Below are 14,428 nucleotides of genomic sequence, written 5' to 3'. Positions count from 1 at the left end.
TATCACTTGACTGGGATAGAACATAGAACAGTACAGAACAGGCCCTTTGGCCCTCGATGTTGTGCCGAGCAATGATCACCCTACTCAAACCCACGTATCCACCCTATACCCATAACCCAACAACCCCCCCCCCCCCTAATCTTACTTTTTAGGACACTACGGGCAATTTAGCATGGCCAATCCACCTAACCCGCACATCTTTGGACTGTGGGACGAAACCGGAGCACCCGGAGGAAACCCACGTACACACGGGGAGGACGTGCAGACTCCACACAGACAGTGACCCAGCCGGATGTTTCAGCAATCAAAAAACTCCCATGTACTTGTCAGAGGCCATGCCCAATGGACCTGTTAAAGCCAAACCATTGTTCTACTGCAGTAAGAAGTCTTACAACACCAGGTTAAAGTACAACAGGTTTGTTTCAAACACGAGCTTTCGGAGCGCAGCTCCTTCTTCAGGTGAGTCACCTGAGGAAGAAGCAATGCTCTGAAAGCTCGTGTTTGAAACAAACCTGTTGGACTTTAACCTGGTGTTGTAAGACTTGTTACTGAGTTCACCCCAGTCCAACGCCGGCATCTCCACATCATGGCTACCATCGACTGTTCGACTAGGCTGGGCTTTATGTGATCAGGTCTCGGTTTTATGAACAAGGTCTGTACCAGACTGGAGCTGTGTGTTTGATTCTCCATAACAGTTGTAGTATCCTTAGTAAATACACACCATGACAGTTGTCCTACAATAGGGCACAGTAAAAAGTCTTACCACACCACGTTAAAGTCCAACTGGTTTGTTTCAAACACAAGATTTTGGAGCACTGCTCCTTCCTCAAGGATTTCGTTTTTGAAAATGTTTCTATTCAAGAAATTTTCAAGAGTTTTACAACATAAAACAACCCCACAAACCCCGACCCCCCAACAGTCAAAATGCATGATGAACAAACCCCAACATTTGTGGAACCCACCAGTCGCCCCTTCAGAGAAAACGTTACCTTTTCCAGGGTCAGGAGCCCCAGGAGGTCCCCCCCCCCCCCCCCACCCCCCTGCCACACCAAGGCACAGGATGAAGAAGCTGACCTCCACCCCAACAAGACCAACCTGCGAGCAATCAGCGAGGTGAAGGCTAGAACATCTGCCCCTGCACCCGCCTACCGCTCTGGCTCTTCTGAAACCCGCAAATATGGCTTGTCAGGGACCGGGATCCACGTCCACACGTAAAACCCCCAACACGGTGCTGAACACCATCCTCCAAAATCTTTCCAGCTTTGGGAAGGACCAAATATATGTAGGTGATTCGCAGACTCCCTCCCACATTGTTCACAGGCATCCTCCAACCCTTCAAACAGCTGGCTCATCCTAAGTTTGTGAGGTGTGCCCTGTACACTACCTTTAGCTGTATCAGCCCAGGTCTCGCACATGTATTCGAGGCATTTACCCTCCACAGCACATCGCACCATAGACCCTCCTCCAGCACCACCCAATTCTTCTTCCCACTTCACCTTAACCTCCTCCATGGACACCCCAACCTCCTCCAAGACTCTCCCGTAAATTGCCGAGACAAATCCCCCTCTGACAGCACTGCCTCCAGCAACAAGGCAGGTGCAAGCGGGAAGGCCTTCTTCGCAAAGTCCTGCACCTGTAAATACCTAAAGCTTTTGCCAGCCCAAACGTCTCATCCAACTCCTCCAAACTCGCAAATCGCCCTCCAAGAAAATCCTTCATTTCCTTAATCCCCCTCCCTTGCCATCCCCGAAACCTTGCATCTATCCTCCCCGGCTCTAACGCATGATTCCCTCTGATTGGCATCTCTCCAAACTAGCTCTGCTGTCTAAACTGCCTCCAGATCTTCAACGTGGCAACCACCACTGGACTCACCGTCTTGTTCCCTGGGGCCATCGGGAATAGCACCGTTGACAGCACATGTAACCCCGACCCCTGCAAGAGCCCGCCTCCGTCCTCATCCGCAAAGCCCCCCCCCCCCCACCCTACTCCAATGCCGAACCTTCTCTGCATTTGCCGCTCAATAAGAATACAACAAATTTAGGATGCCTAACCCCCTCTGCAGTATTTCCTTCCTAATCCTCGCCACCTTCCCGCCCAAACAAACAAGGAGATCCGTCTGTCGAGCCTCCTAAAAAACGCTTTGAGCAAAAAGACCGGCAGGCACTGAAACAAAAGCAGAAATCGCTGCAAAACATTCATCTTTACTGCCTGCATCTGGCCTGCCAATGACAGGGAGATTGTCCCACCTCAGCAAATCAGCCTTCACCCTCCTCACAAAATAAGTGAAGTTAAACTTCCGAAGCCCTGCCCAATTTTGGTCCACCTGCACCCCAAATACCAATAATCAGACACTGCCAGGCACCCCAAATACCAATAATCAGACACTGCCCCCCCCCCTCCCCCCCACCACCACCACCTATCCCCCCTCCCACTTCCGGAGTGGAGACCACAAAATACTCACTTGTCCCTGAATTCAATTTTTATCCTGAAAACGTTCCAAATCTCTGGTGCTATTCCATTATATTCCCCACAAAAGAGCTTGGCTCTGAAATATACAGGAACAAATCTTCTGCACTGAAGGACATCCTCCACAACCCCGAGCTGCTCAGCTCAATAGACAAGAGCTCTATAGCCATTGCAAACAGAAGAGGGGACCTGGGGCAACCCTGCCTCGTTCCCCGGTGCAACACAAAATACCCAGAGTTCATTTTGTTGGTGCACATGCTCGCCATTGGCTCCTTGGCAGCTGCACCAACGCCACAACCTTCGGCCCAATCCCACCATCAAATAACTCCATGCCACTTGATCAAACACCTTCGCCGCCTCCACCACCACCTCATCTCCCTTCCCTCTGCCGGAGAGAGCACCACGCTTAAAAATCTTCTTACATTAGAGAACTTCCCTTTACGAACCCCGTCTGGCCTCCCCAATCACTTCTGTGAGGTACCCTTCCAAGTTTAACGTCAACACCGTTCCCAGTATTTTGGCGTCTGCATTCAGCAAAAATATGGGCCTGTACCACCCACACTCCACTGGCTCCTTGTCCTTCTCAGCAACAGCGAGATGGAGGCCTGCCCATTGATTGCAGTAAGACAGCCTTAACCATGGCGTCCTCAAACATTCCCACCATCAACGGCGCCAGCCACCCTTAAATCTTTGATAAAATTTGACCTGAAACCCATTGGACCCCGCCGCCTTCCCTGCCTGCGTTCTCCCAATCACCACCTTCACCTCCTCCAGCCCTGCGTTCTCCATCTCCCCCAACCTCAGACACTCTAGTCCACCCAAAAGCTCCCTCATCTCCCCCTCCTGCGGTGGCTCCGACTTACACAGGTCCCAAAGAACTCCTCGAACACCTTATTATTATGTTCCAGAGCCACCAACAACTCCCCCAACTTGTCCCGCACCCAACCTATCTCCCTCTCCACACCCTCCCTGCTGACCTGGCAACATACACCTGCCTTCTCCCCGTACTCATAGAAAGCCCACTTCGCGATTCTCAACTGATGCACCGCTTTCCCCGTGGACAATAGATCAAACCTCATCTGCAAGTCCTTCCTCTTTGCCAGGAGACCCGGGTCCAGGTTCCCCACATACCTCCCATCCACCTCCAAAGTCTCTTCTATCAATCATTGGTGTTCCTCCCTCTCCACCTTGGCCTCAAACGAGATTACCCTCCCCCCTCACCACCGCGTTCAGAGCCTCCCAGACCACCGACTGTGAGACCTGCCCATGCAATTAAACCCCACGTACTCAATCACCATCCCAATCTTGGCACAGAAGCTCTCGTCTGCCAGTAACCCCACATCCATTCTCTACCCTGGCCTCTGGGCTTCCCCCTTCTCCAAAATTACATCAATCCAATGCAAAAATAATCTTTATTGTCACAAGTAGGCTGACATTAACACTGCAATGAAGTTACTGTGAAAAGCCCTGGTCGGCACATTCCGGCGCCTGTTCGGGTACAGAGGGAGAATTCAGAATGTCCAAATTATCTCACAGCACGACTTTCGGGACTTTTGGGAGGAAACCGGAGCACCCGGAGGAAACCCACGCAGACCACAGGGAGAACATGCAGACTCCGCACAAATAGTGACCCAAGCCGGGAATCTAACCTGGGACCCTGGAGCTGTGAAACAACTGTGCTACCCTCTATGCTCCTGTGCTGCGGAGTGTTCTCCGACCTCTCATTTCCAGTGAACAATGCATTTCCGACAACAAAGTCAATTCTCAAAAACGCCTCGTTCACCGGGAAGAAAAATGAAAACTCCTGAACCTTCGGGTGTAAAAACCTCCACGGGTCAACTCCCCCCCCCCCCCCCCCCCCCACTTCTTTCATGAGCCCAACCAATGATTCCACCACCCACCCCCCCTCCGCCGATTGGGTCAGTGGCTGGGACCTGTCCACGTTTGGTTCCAGCACTATGTTCCAATCCCCCCTCTACTATCGGCTGATGGGTATCCAGATACGGGATGGCACCCAGCGCTCTCTACACAAACCCCGCATCGTCCCAATCGGGGCCATATTAACTTGCCAGCGCCACCAACCTCCCCTCCAACGTACCCGTCACTACCTGCCCCGCGATCAGCCACTAACTTTTCCACCTGAAACTTTACCCTCTTACCCACCAATATCGCCACCCCCCACCCACCCGAGCCCGGCTATCAAACCCCGAATGAAACTGACCCACCCAACCCTTCCAAAACCTCACCTGATCCTTCACCCCTTTGCTACCATCAAACCTCTCCCCACTCCCAGAATCCCCCAATCACTTTCTCTACCAAGCACCTCACCCAGTATTGATCCCCTCCTCCCACCATTCACACCTCCCAAATCCATCGAAATCTGCTCGACCAGGCTCCAACAACCACGGCCCCTGACACACCGCACTCCCGTTCACTTGCCAACCTTCGTTAGCTCTTGCGATGACCCCCACCAGTCACCCCTCCTCCCCACCCCCTTCCTCAGAAACCTCCCACCTGCCCAAAAACCCACCTTCCTCAAACCAAAGAACAATACTGAACCTCACCCAGAAAGAAACAAGAAAAAGCAAAACCCAAAACACATGGAAACAAATGACTTCCCCATTCAAAACCCCCAATCAAACAGAAAGCCCTCCCGAAGACAAACGCTATCCCCGTCCCCATCAACCAAATCCCAACGCTCATCTCAGTCCCAGTCCTTCAGCCTCACTCCATTGCCATATAATGCCGTCTCTCCCCTTCAAAGGCCACCCGCCTTCTCTGCAGCTCAGTCATCAGGTCTTGATATATTCATATGCCAATGTCTTTCCACGTCTCGCCTCTGCTTCATCCAGCTCAAAACCCTCTCCTTCACGTGGTCGCTGTGGAAGCAGAATTTACCCGCCCTTTGTGGCTCATTCGCTTTAGGCTTCGGCCTGAGCGACCGATGTGCCCTGTCAAACTCGTAGCAGGAGGCATCTTCCCCCTCCCCATCAACTCCTCAAACACCCTCACAAAGTCAGCCTCAGGCCCTCCACCCCCTTGGGCAGGCCCACAATTCTCAAGTTTTGCCTTCTCGACCTGTTCTCCAGGTCCTGCATCTTGGCTCTGAGCCCTTTGTTCACCTCGGCCACCCTCCGCAGCTCCTCACTGATAGGTCTATACTTTGGTAAGTGTTGCCGCACTAATATATTACTCTACAGAACTTGAAACTGAGCTTCATTCGTGAAGGAAATTGTCTTTTATTTAATTAGTTACAGATGTCTCTTGAACAGGTCAGTTTGCAAATACAGAGTATTTACAGTTTGTTTAGTCCAAGCAAATACAGAGAACTGAGTTGAATTCAATACAAGTTACAGCTCTTGATCACTTCTCCTAACTGAATACACGATACAGTGATGTTGAAAATAAACAAAATGGCGGTTCAAAGCGAAAGTGCAGAAAGTAGCTTCAGAAATTAAGTAAGGTGATTCTGGAATGAATTTTTCAAAATCAGCAGTACTTTTTAAGGTTATGGCTATCACCAATGTCTGTCCCCTTTCTGGCAGTGATTGGGTTAAAGTAATTATAGTATTATTTAAATCGATTGAGATTTCAGTCCATCAAATTTAGGTATGGAGTGATTGAAATACATCTTTTTTATGAGCCTTATCCGTTGAATGAAAACAGTTTCTGGGAATATTGCCCAGAAACTTTAAATTAACAAAATGTGTCATTGGTCTGTCTGGCTTCTTTATCTTGATGTTTCTCATGCAATTCAGCATTTTTACTGTCCTGTTTGCAACTTGGGTTTTTTAACAAATCATTTGAAGAAGCCATTTTAAATCTTGGGCCATTTATTCTTTTACACTTGTTATAGACTAAAAAGTTAATTTATACTAAAAGGTAGATTCTATCACTCATCGAGGTGAACACTGGACTTAATGCAATTGATGTCCATTCTATTAATCCCTGTAACTGGGCTGGGGTTTAACATCAATGGAAATAAATCAGAACTGTCAGAATGAACATGATTCAAATCCTGGGTTGAATATCCAATCCCTGTAATCACATGTGAACTCTCTGGTGTTTCAGACGATTGGATGGATCAGTGAATCCTCTATCACACACGGGGCAGATGAACGGCTTCTCCCCAGAATGGATTCGCTGGTGTTTCATCAAATCCCTTCTGCTTTTAAAGCTCTTCTCACAGTCAGAACATTGAAATGGTCTCTCATTAGTGTGAACAAGTTTATGTGACCGAAGCTGCGATTTCAAAGCGAATCCCTTCCCACACTCAGCGCAGGTAAAGGGTTTCTCCCCAGTGTGAACCCGTTGGTGATTCTGAAGACTACATGCATGAGTGAAACTCTTCCCACACTCAGTGCAGATGAATGCTTTCTCTTCAATGTGAACTTGCTGGTGATCCCGAAGACTAGATGGACGAGTGAAACTCTTCCCACACTCAGTGCAAGCGAATGCCTTCTCTTCAGCGTGAACACGCTGGTGTCTAAGAAGGAATGTTGATCTAATGAATCCCTTTCCACACACAGAGCAGACGAATGGCCTCTCACCAGTGTGGACAAATTTGTGCTGAGTGAGATGGGAAGAGCAAGTGAATCTCTGCCCGCACTCAGAACAGTGGAATGGTCTCTCCCCAGTGTGAACCCGTAGATGTTCAGTGAGGTGGGATGAACACCGGAAGCTCTTCCCACACTGAGAGCAATCGTACGGTTTCTCTCCAGTGTGAAATCGCTGGTGTGTCGTTAGGCTGGATTCCCAGGTGAATTCCTTTCCACAGGTGGAGCAGGTGAATAGCTTCTCTCTCGTGTGAACACGTTGATGATTAATTAGACCCCCAGCATTCTTATAGTTCTTCCCACAGTCAGAGCAGTTGAAAGTCCTCTCCCTGGTGTGACTACATCGATGAATTTCCAGCCCTGATGGGGATCTGAATTCCTTCCCACAGTCCCCACATTTCCACGGTTTCCCCATGCTGCCGGCGTCCTTGTGGTACCAAGGCAGTGACGTTGGCGTATTGTCACTGGACTAATAATCTAGAGACCCAGGGTAATGCTCTGGGGACCCAGGTTCGAATCCCACCACGGCAGATGGTGAAATCTAAATTCAATAAAGATCTGGAATTAAAAGTCCAACAATGACCATGAAACCATTATCATTTGTTGTAAAAACCCATCTGGTTCACTGATGTCCTTCAGGGAAAGAAATCTGCCATCCTTACCTGGTCTGGCCTACATGTGACTCCAGATCCATAGCAATGTGGTTGACTCTCAAATGCCTTCAGGGATGGGCAATAAATGCCTCCACAAGCAGTGATGCCCACATCCCATGAACAAACTTTTTTAAAAAACAGGGTGGATATCAGTTGAAGCCTCGTCCACATGCAGACACAAATGCGGTTTCTCCCCACTGTGAATGGTGTGATTTTTTTTCAGGCTGTGTAACTGGAACACTCTCACTCGGGTGTGTGCTGTGTGGGCCTCGGTGCTTTTCCAGTCACACTGATGTTTCTACAGTCAGTTCACTGGAACAGTCGAACTGGAGTGTGTGTTGTCTGGGTCTTGGTGCTTGTCCAGTCACACTGATGTTTCAGATCCTTGCCCAGAAAGAGAACAGACAAACATTTCTCCTTCCACATTCAGTGGCTGATGATATTCAGATCCTGATGAACATGTCAAATCCTCTCCGTCCAATCCCCTGTAAAAGGAGTTGACAGTGTCAGTACCACTTTCATTCAAGGATGGAAATTCAGAACAAATAATTCTAATTTCTAGAGCGTATTCTTTCCTCTCTTGTTTCCCCAAATATCATCATAGAATTTACAGTGTAGAAGGAGAAGTTTGCAGTGGCCCCTGGAAAGTGCACCCCACACTATCCCCGTAACTCGACCTAACCGTTTTTGGACACCAAGGGCAATTTTTCATGGCCAATCCGCCTAACCTGCACATCCCTGGACTGACAAAGGGAGAAAGTGCAGACTCCACACAGACAATGACCAAGCCTGGAATCGAACCTGGGACCTTGGAGTTGTGAAGTAACTGTGCTAACCACTGTGCTACCCAATCAAAGTAAATGAAAGCAAAATCCCAACAAATACAAAAGAAAGCTAGGGTACAGTGGTTTACAATGCTGCCTCGTGGCGCTGAGGACCCAGGATCGATCCCGGCCCCAGGTCACTGTCCATGTGGAGTTTGTACATATTCTCCGTGTCTGCGTGGGTCTCACCCCCACAACCCAAAAAAGATGTTGAGGGTAGGTGGATTGGCCCACTAAATTTCCCCTTTATTGGAAAAAAAGAATTGGGTACTTTGGGGGAAAAAAGGATTTTTTTTTTTTTAACTAAACCAGAATGTTGCTTTCAATGTTTCAGAAACACTGAAATGAAAATCGCTTATTGTCACAAGTAGGCTTCAAATGAAGTTACTGTGAAAAGCCCCTAGTTGCCACATTCCGGCACCTGTAATCTCCTCCACACACACCCCTTTGAGATCTCTGCACTCATTTAATTCCAGCCACTTCAGAATTCCCGATTTTAATCTTTCCACCATTACTGAGTTGCCAAGACCTCAATTTCTGGAATTTTCTCCTTAAAACTCCGACTCTCCGATTCACTTTCCTCCTCATGTGGCTCAGTGTCAATTGTTATTTTGTAACGTTTCTCTGAAAGTCTTAAAAGTTATATTGTGTTCAAGCCACAATATAAATTCGAATTATTGTCACTGCTCTGGACATGTATTCTGCCCCATAAATAGGAATTTGTAACTCAGAGTGAAGCAGTCTGCTGGACATTCTGTGAAGAAACGTTTCAAAAATGTTGCCCCCAACAATGATGGCGACTGAGCATGCGCTCTGCTGCTCGTGCCCCAATAAAGATGGCGGATGCGCGTGTGCAGAGCCGCCAGTACCAAACAAAGATGGCGGCCGCAGAGTGTCGTCTGTAACAAAGCTGCCGCATCCACTCAGATCCCCAGGCATTGGTTGGTTATTTTTCCCGCTTTTCGGTGTAAATAATATGTTCACAAAGGGTGTCTAGCGACCCGCCTGATTCATCTCTCCCTCCGTCCCGCCATTGCCACCTTCACAAATTGTGGATCCGAGAACGAACGTTTTTCTGCATCGCCATTAATCACACTGCGCATGCTTCGCTCAGCCCAGTCCCGCCCCTTTATTCACGCTGATTGGTTGGACGGCCAGTCACTCCCGACCGGTCCTCCGGACCCGTCCACTCTCCTCCGATTGGTCCGGAGCTGTCGTCAATCATTGCCCGGGCATTGTGAGGTGTCAGGTGAGAGGTCAGTGGCGGGGTTTAGAATCCCCAGAGCCGAATGTGAAACATTGAACGTTCTCCCCTCTCACTGTCCCGGGGGTGAGTTATTGATACTGACCGTCCCAGAGCTGCAACTCTCCGGATTGGCACTAACCCCGCTCCGTGCTGACTAGGCCGTGAATCCCCGGGGTGAGTTATTGATACTGACCGTCCCGAGCTGCTCCTCCCCGGGTTGGCATTAACGCCCCTCCCTGCCGACTAGGCCGTGAATCCCCGGGGTGAGTTATTGATAGATAGAACAGTACAGCACAGAACAGGCCTTTCGGCCCTCGATGTTGTGCCGAGCCATGATCACCCTACTCAAACCCACGTATCCCCCCTATACCCGTAACCCAACAACCCCCCCCCCTTAACCTTACTTTTTTATTAGGACACTACGGGCAATTTAGCATGGCCAATCCACCTAACCCGCACATCTTTGGACTGTGGGAGGAAACCGGAGCACCCGGTGGAAACCCACGCACACAGGGGGAGGACGTGCAGACTCCACACAGACAGTGACCCAGCCGGGAATCGAACCTGGGACCCTGGAGCTGTGAAGCATTTATGCTAACCACCATGCTACCCTGCTACCCCCTCCCTGCCTACTAGGCCGTGAATCCCCGTGGTGAGTTATTCATACTGACCATCCCGGAGCTGCTCCTCCCCGGGTTGGCACCAACCCCCCCTCCCTGCCTACTAGGCCGTGAATCCCCGTGGTGAGTTATTCATACTGACTGTCCCGGAGCTGCTACTCCCCGGATTGGCACCAACCCCCCTCCCTGCCGACTAGGCCGTGAATCCCCGGGGTGAGTTATTCATACTGACCGTCCTGGAGCTGCTGCTCCCCGGATTGGCATTAACCCCCCTCCCTGCCGACTAGACTTTCAGTGAATTACAATTTTACCTTTTGCGTTGATGAGATTCATACCTGGGTCTCTGGAAAATTGTTAAGACTTAATCATTAAGAGAGGATGTTTAGCACAGGGCTAAATTGCTGACTTTGATAGCAGACCAAGACAGGCCAGCAGCACGATTCAATTCCTGTACCAGTCTCCCTGAACAGGTGCCGGAATGTGGTGACTAGGGGCTTTTCACAGTAACTTCATTTGAAGCCTACTCGTGACAATAAGCGATTTTCATTTCAAGACCGTAAACAAGATTGTTTTGAACATTTATCTTCAGCAGATAGAAAAATATTGAAAATGGGTTGTTTGGCTGACAGTCAATCACTGTCCTGTGAGGTAATGAGTCATTTTGCTTCCCAATTGGCCGAGGAAGGCAGTGTGTCACAAGGATGGATGTGTTGACCGATTAATGGCTGGAGGATGGGGGCAGGTCATGTGATCAAACCTCCAGGAATACATTTAATCAAAGTTGGCGAGGAGAGAATGTTGTGAATTTCTATCCTAAACTGACAGTGAGGTTTCTGTAAATTTATAGGATACTGGAAGAGGAGGTTTAACAGACGGGAAACGCAAACCAAACTTCACATCGCGATCTGACCTTGCAGGGCAGTCAGACAAAAGAGTCAGACACGATGGCACAGAGAATGGCATTCGGCCCATTGAATCTCACTCCCTATTCTCTGGAACAATCCAGTCAGTGCCATTCTCCTGCTCTATCCCTGTATCCTCGCAGGTTTATTTCCATCAAATGTCTATCCAATTTCCATGGGCTGCATGGTGGCACAGTGGTTAGCACTGCTGCCTCACGGCGCTGAGGTCCCAGTTTTGATCCCAGCCCCGGGTCACCGTCCGTATGGAGTTTGCACATTTTCCCCGTGTTTGTGAGGGTCTCAACCCCACAAGCCAAGATGTGCAGGGTAGGTGGATTGGCCACTCTAAATTGCCCGTTAATTGGGGAAAAATAAGAATTGGCTACTTTAAAGTTATTTTTTTTAAAAGTCTATCCAATTTCCTTTTGAAATCAAATTATTCATTATGTCAATTTTCAAACTCCATCATAGGCAGCGAGTTTCAGGTCATTGCCGCTCGCTGTGTAAAAACATACTTCTCATATCTCCTGTACCTTTTGCATACAAACTAGGAACAGGCCACTCGGCCCCTCGAGTATTGTTCCCACTGCCTTTGAAAGACACGAGTTCCAAAGTCTTACAACCCTTGAGAATAAAAATCCTCATCTCCATCTTAAATGGATGTCCCCTTATTTTGCAACAGTGACACCCTTGTTCCAGATTCTCCCATAAGAGGAAACATCCTCTCCACATCCACCCTGCCAAGACCCCTCAGGATCTTATATAGTTCAATCCAGGTTTTACCCAAAACTTTAAATCTGTGTCCCGGCTGCTTGTACGATCAGTGAATGGAAACAGAGTTTCTTTGTCCACCCGATGGAAATCTGGCATAATCTTGTATCCCTGAATCAGATCTCCCCTCAACCTCCTTTGCTGGAAACATTCTGGTAAATCCCCTCTGCACCTTCTCCAAGAACCTTCACATCCTTCCTGAAGAGTGGTGACCAGAGCTTTATAAAGATTCATAGAATTCCTACAGTGCAGGATCATATAAGTCACAGTGCAGAGGGAGGCCATTCGGCCCATCGGGTCTGCACCGGTGCTTGGAAAGAGCACCCTACTTAAGCTTAAGCCCACACCTCCACCCTGTCCCTGTAACCCAGTAACCCCAACTAACATGTGGACATTTAAGGTCAAGGACTGTTTAGCACACGGCTAAATCATTGGCTTTGAAAGCAGACCAAGGCAGGCCAGCAGCACGGTTCAATTCCTGTACCAGCTTCCCCGAACAGGCGCCAGAATGTGGCAACTAGGGGCTTTTCACAGTAACTTTATTGAAGCCTACTCGTGACAATAAGCTATTTTTAATTTCAATTTAGCATGGCCAATCCACCTAACCTGCATATCTTTAGACTGTGCAGACTGTGGGAGGAAACCGGAGCACCCGGATTTGCTTTGCCAACTACTCTCTTAATATGTCTTGTAGACATACAAACTCCCTCTTCACCTCTTTCTCTCTCCTCCCTCAGGAAACTCAATCCAAGCATCACATCAGGATCTGACGTCCTCAATTGATCATATCCTGAATATCATTGGGTTTTGAACATGGAAGGAAAAAGCATCGTTCACAATGGGGAGAAACCCATACACACGTACACATGTTGTGTGTGTGGACGAGGATTCAGTCAGTCATCAGTCACACTGAGGAGAAACCATGGAAATGTGCGGACTGTGGGAAAGGATTCACTTCCCCATCCAAACTGGAAACCCATCGACGCAGTCACACTGGGGAGAGACCATTCACCTGCTCCAAGTGTGGGAAGGGATTCACTCGGTTATCCACTCTGTTCACACACCAGCGAATTCACACTGGGGAGAGGCCATTCACCTGCTCCAAGTGTGGGATGGGATTTATTCAGTTAGCGACCTTGCAGAAACACCAGCCAGTTCACACTGGGGAGAAGCCATTTACTTGCTCCAAGTGTGGGAAGAAATTCGCTGAATCATGGTCCCTGCAGACACACCAGCGAGTTCACACTGGGGAGAGACCGTTTCAATGTCCAGACTGCGGGAAGTGCTACAAAAGTTCTGGGCATCTGATTCGCCATCGACGTGTTCACACTGACGAGAGACCGTTCAGGTGCTCTCACTGTGGGACAGGGTTCAGACGATCATCTCACCTCACTATACATCAGCGAATTCACACTGGAGAGAGACCATTCACCTGCTCTGTGTGTGGGAAAGGATTTACAACCTCATCCTACCTGCTGACACACCAGCGAATTCACACTGGGGAGGAGCCATTCGTCTGCACCAAGTGTGGGAAGGGATTCACTCAGTCATCCAACCTGCTGACACACCAGCGCACTCACACTGAGGAGAGACCGTTCATCTGTGCCAAGTGTGGGAAAGGATTCACTACTTCATCCCGCTGCTGAGTCACCAGCGAATTCACACTGGGGAGAGGCCATTCACCTGCTCCAAGTGTGGGATGGGATTTATTCAGTTAGCGACCTTGCAGAAACACCAGCCAGTTCACACTGGGGAGAAGCCATTTACTTGCTCCAAGTGTGGGAAGAAATTCGCTGAATCATGGTCCCTGCAGACACACCAGCGAGTTCACACTGGGGAGAGACCGTTTCAATGTCCAGACTGCGGGAAGTGCTACAAAAGTTCTGGGCATCTGATTCGCCATCGACGTGTTCACACTGACGAGAGACCGTTCAGGTGCTCTCACTGTGGGACAGGGTTCAGACGATCATCTCACCTCACTATACATCAGCGAATTCACACTGGAGAGAGACCATTCACCTGCTCTGTGTGTGGGAAAGGATTTACAACCTCATCCTACCTGCTGACACACCAGCGAATTCACACTGGGGAGGAGCCATTCGTCTGCACCAAGTGTGGGAAGGGATTCACTCAGTCATCCAACCTGCTGACACACCAGCGCACTCACACTGAGGAGAGACCGTTCATCTGTGCCAAGTGTGGGAAAGGATTCACTACTTCATCCCGCTGCTGAGTCACCAGCAAGTTCACACTGGGGAGAGGCGATTCACCTGCTCAGAGTGTGGGAAGGGATTCACTCAGTCATCCGACCTGGAGAAACACCAACGAGTTCACACTGGGGAGAGACCGTTCATCTGTTGTCAGTGTGGGAAGGGTTTCACTTGTTCATC

At 49.2% G+C, this 14,428-nt stretch overlaps 1 protein-coding gene and 1 pseudogene across 1 annotated transcript; one reads left to right on the top strand and one right to left on the bottom strand.

Annotated features, from left to right (window-relative positions):
- LOC119959437 overlaps positions 1–14,217 on the top strand; it is a 55,010-nt pseudogene extending 40,793 nt beyond the window's left edge.
- LOC119959438 (zinc finger protein 135-like) lies at positions 5,690–7,701 on the bottom strand. The gene is made up of 2 exons (XM_038787711.1): positions 7,685–7,701; positions 5,690–7,563 (listed from the first exon to the last, which is right to left on the bottom strand). The coding sequence occupies exon 2, from the start codon at positions 7,435–7,437 to the stop codon at positions 6,511–6,513; it is 927 nt and encodes a 308-aa protein (XP_038643639.1). The 5' UTR covers positions 7,438–7,563; positions 7,685–7,701; the 3' UTR covers positions 5,690–6,510.
- Positions 14,218–14,428: the final 211 nt, after the last annotated feature.

The sequence above is a fragment of the Scyliorhinus canicula genome, unplaced genomic scaffold, assembly GCF_902713615.1.
Source record: "Scyliorhinus canicula unplaced genomic scaffold, sScyCan1.1, whole genome shotgun sequence".
NCBI lineage: Eukaryota > Metazoa > Chordata > Chondrichthyes > Carcharhiniformes > Scyliorhinidae > Scyliorhinus > Scyliorhinus canicula.
This window is presented reverse-complemented; position numbering and strand designations above follow the sequence as displayed.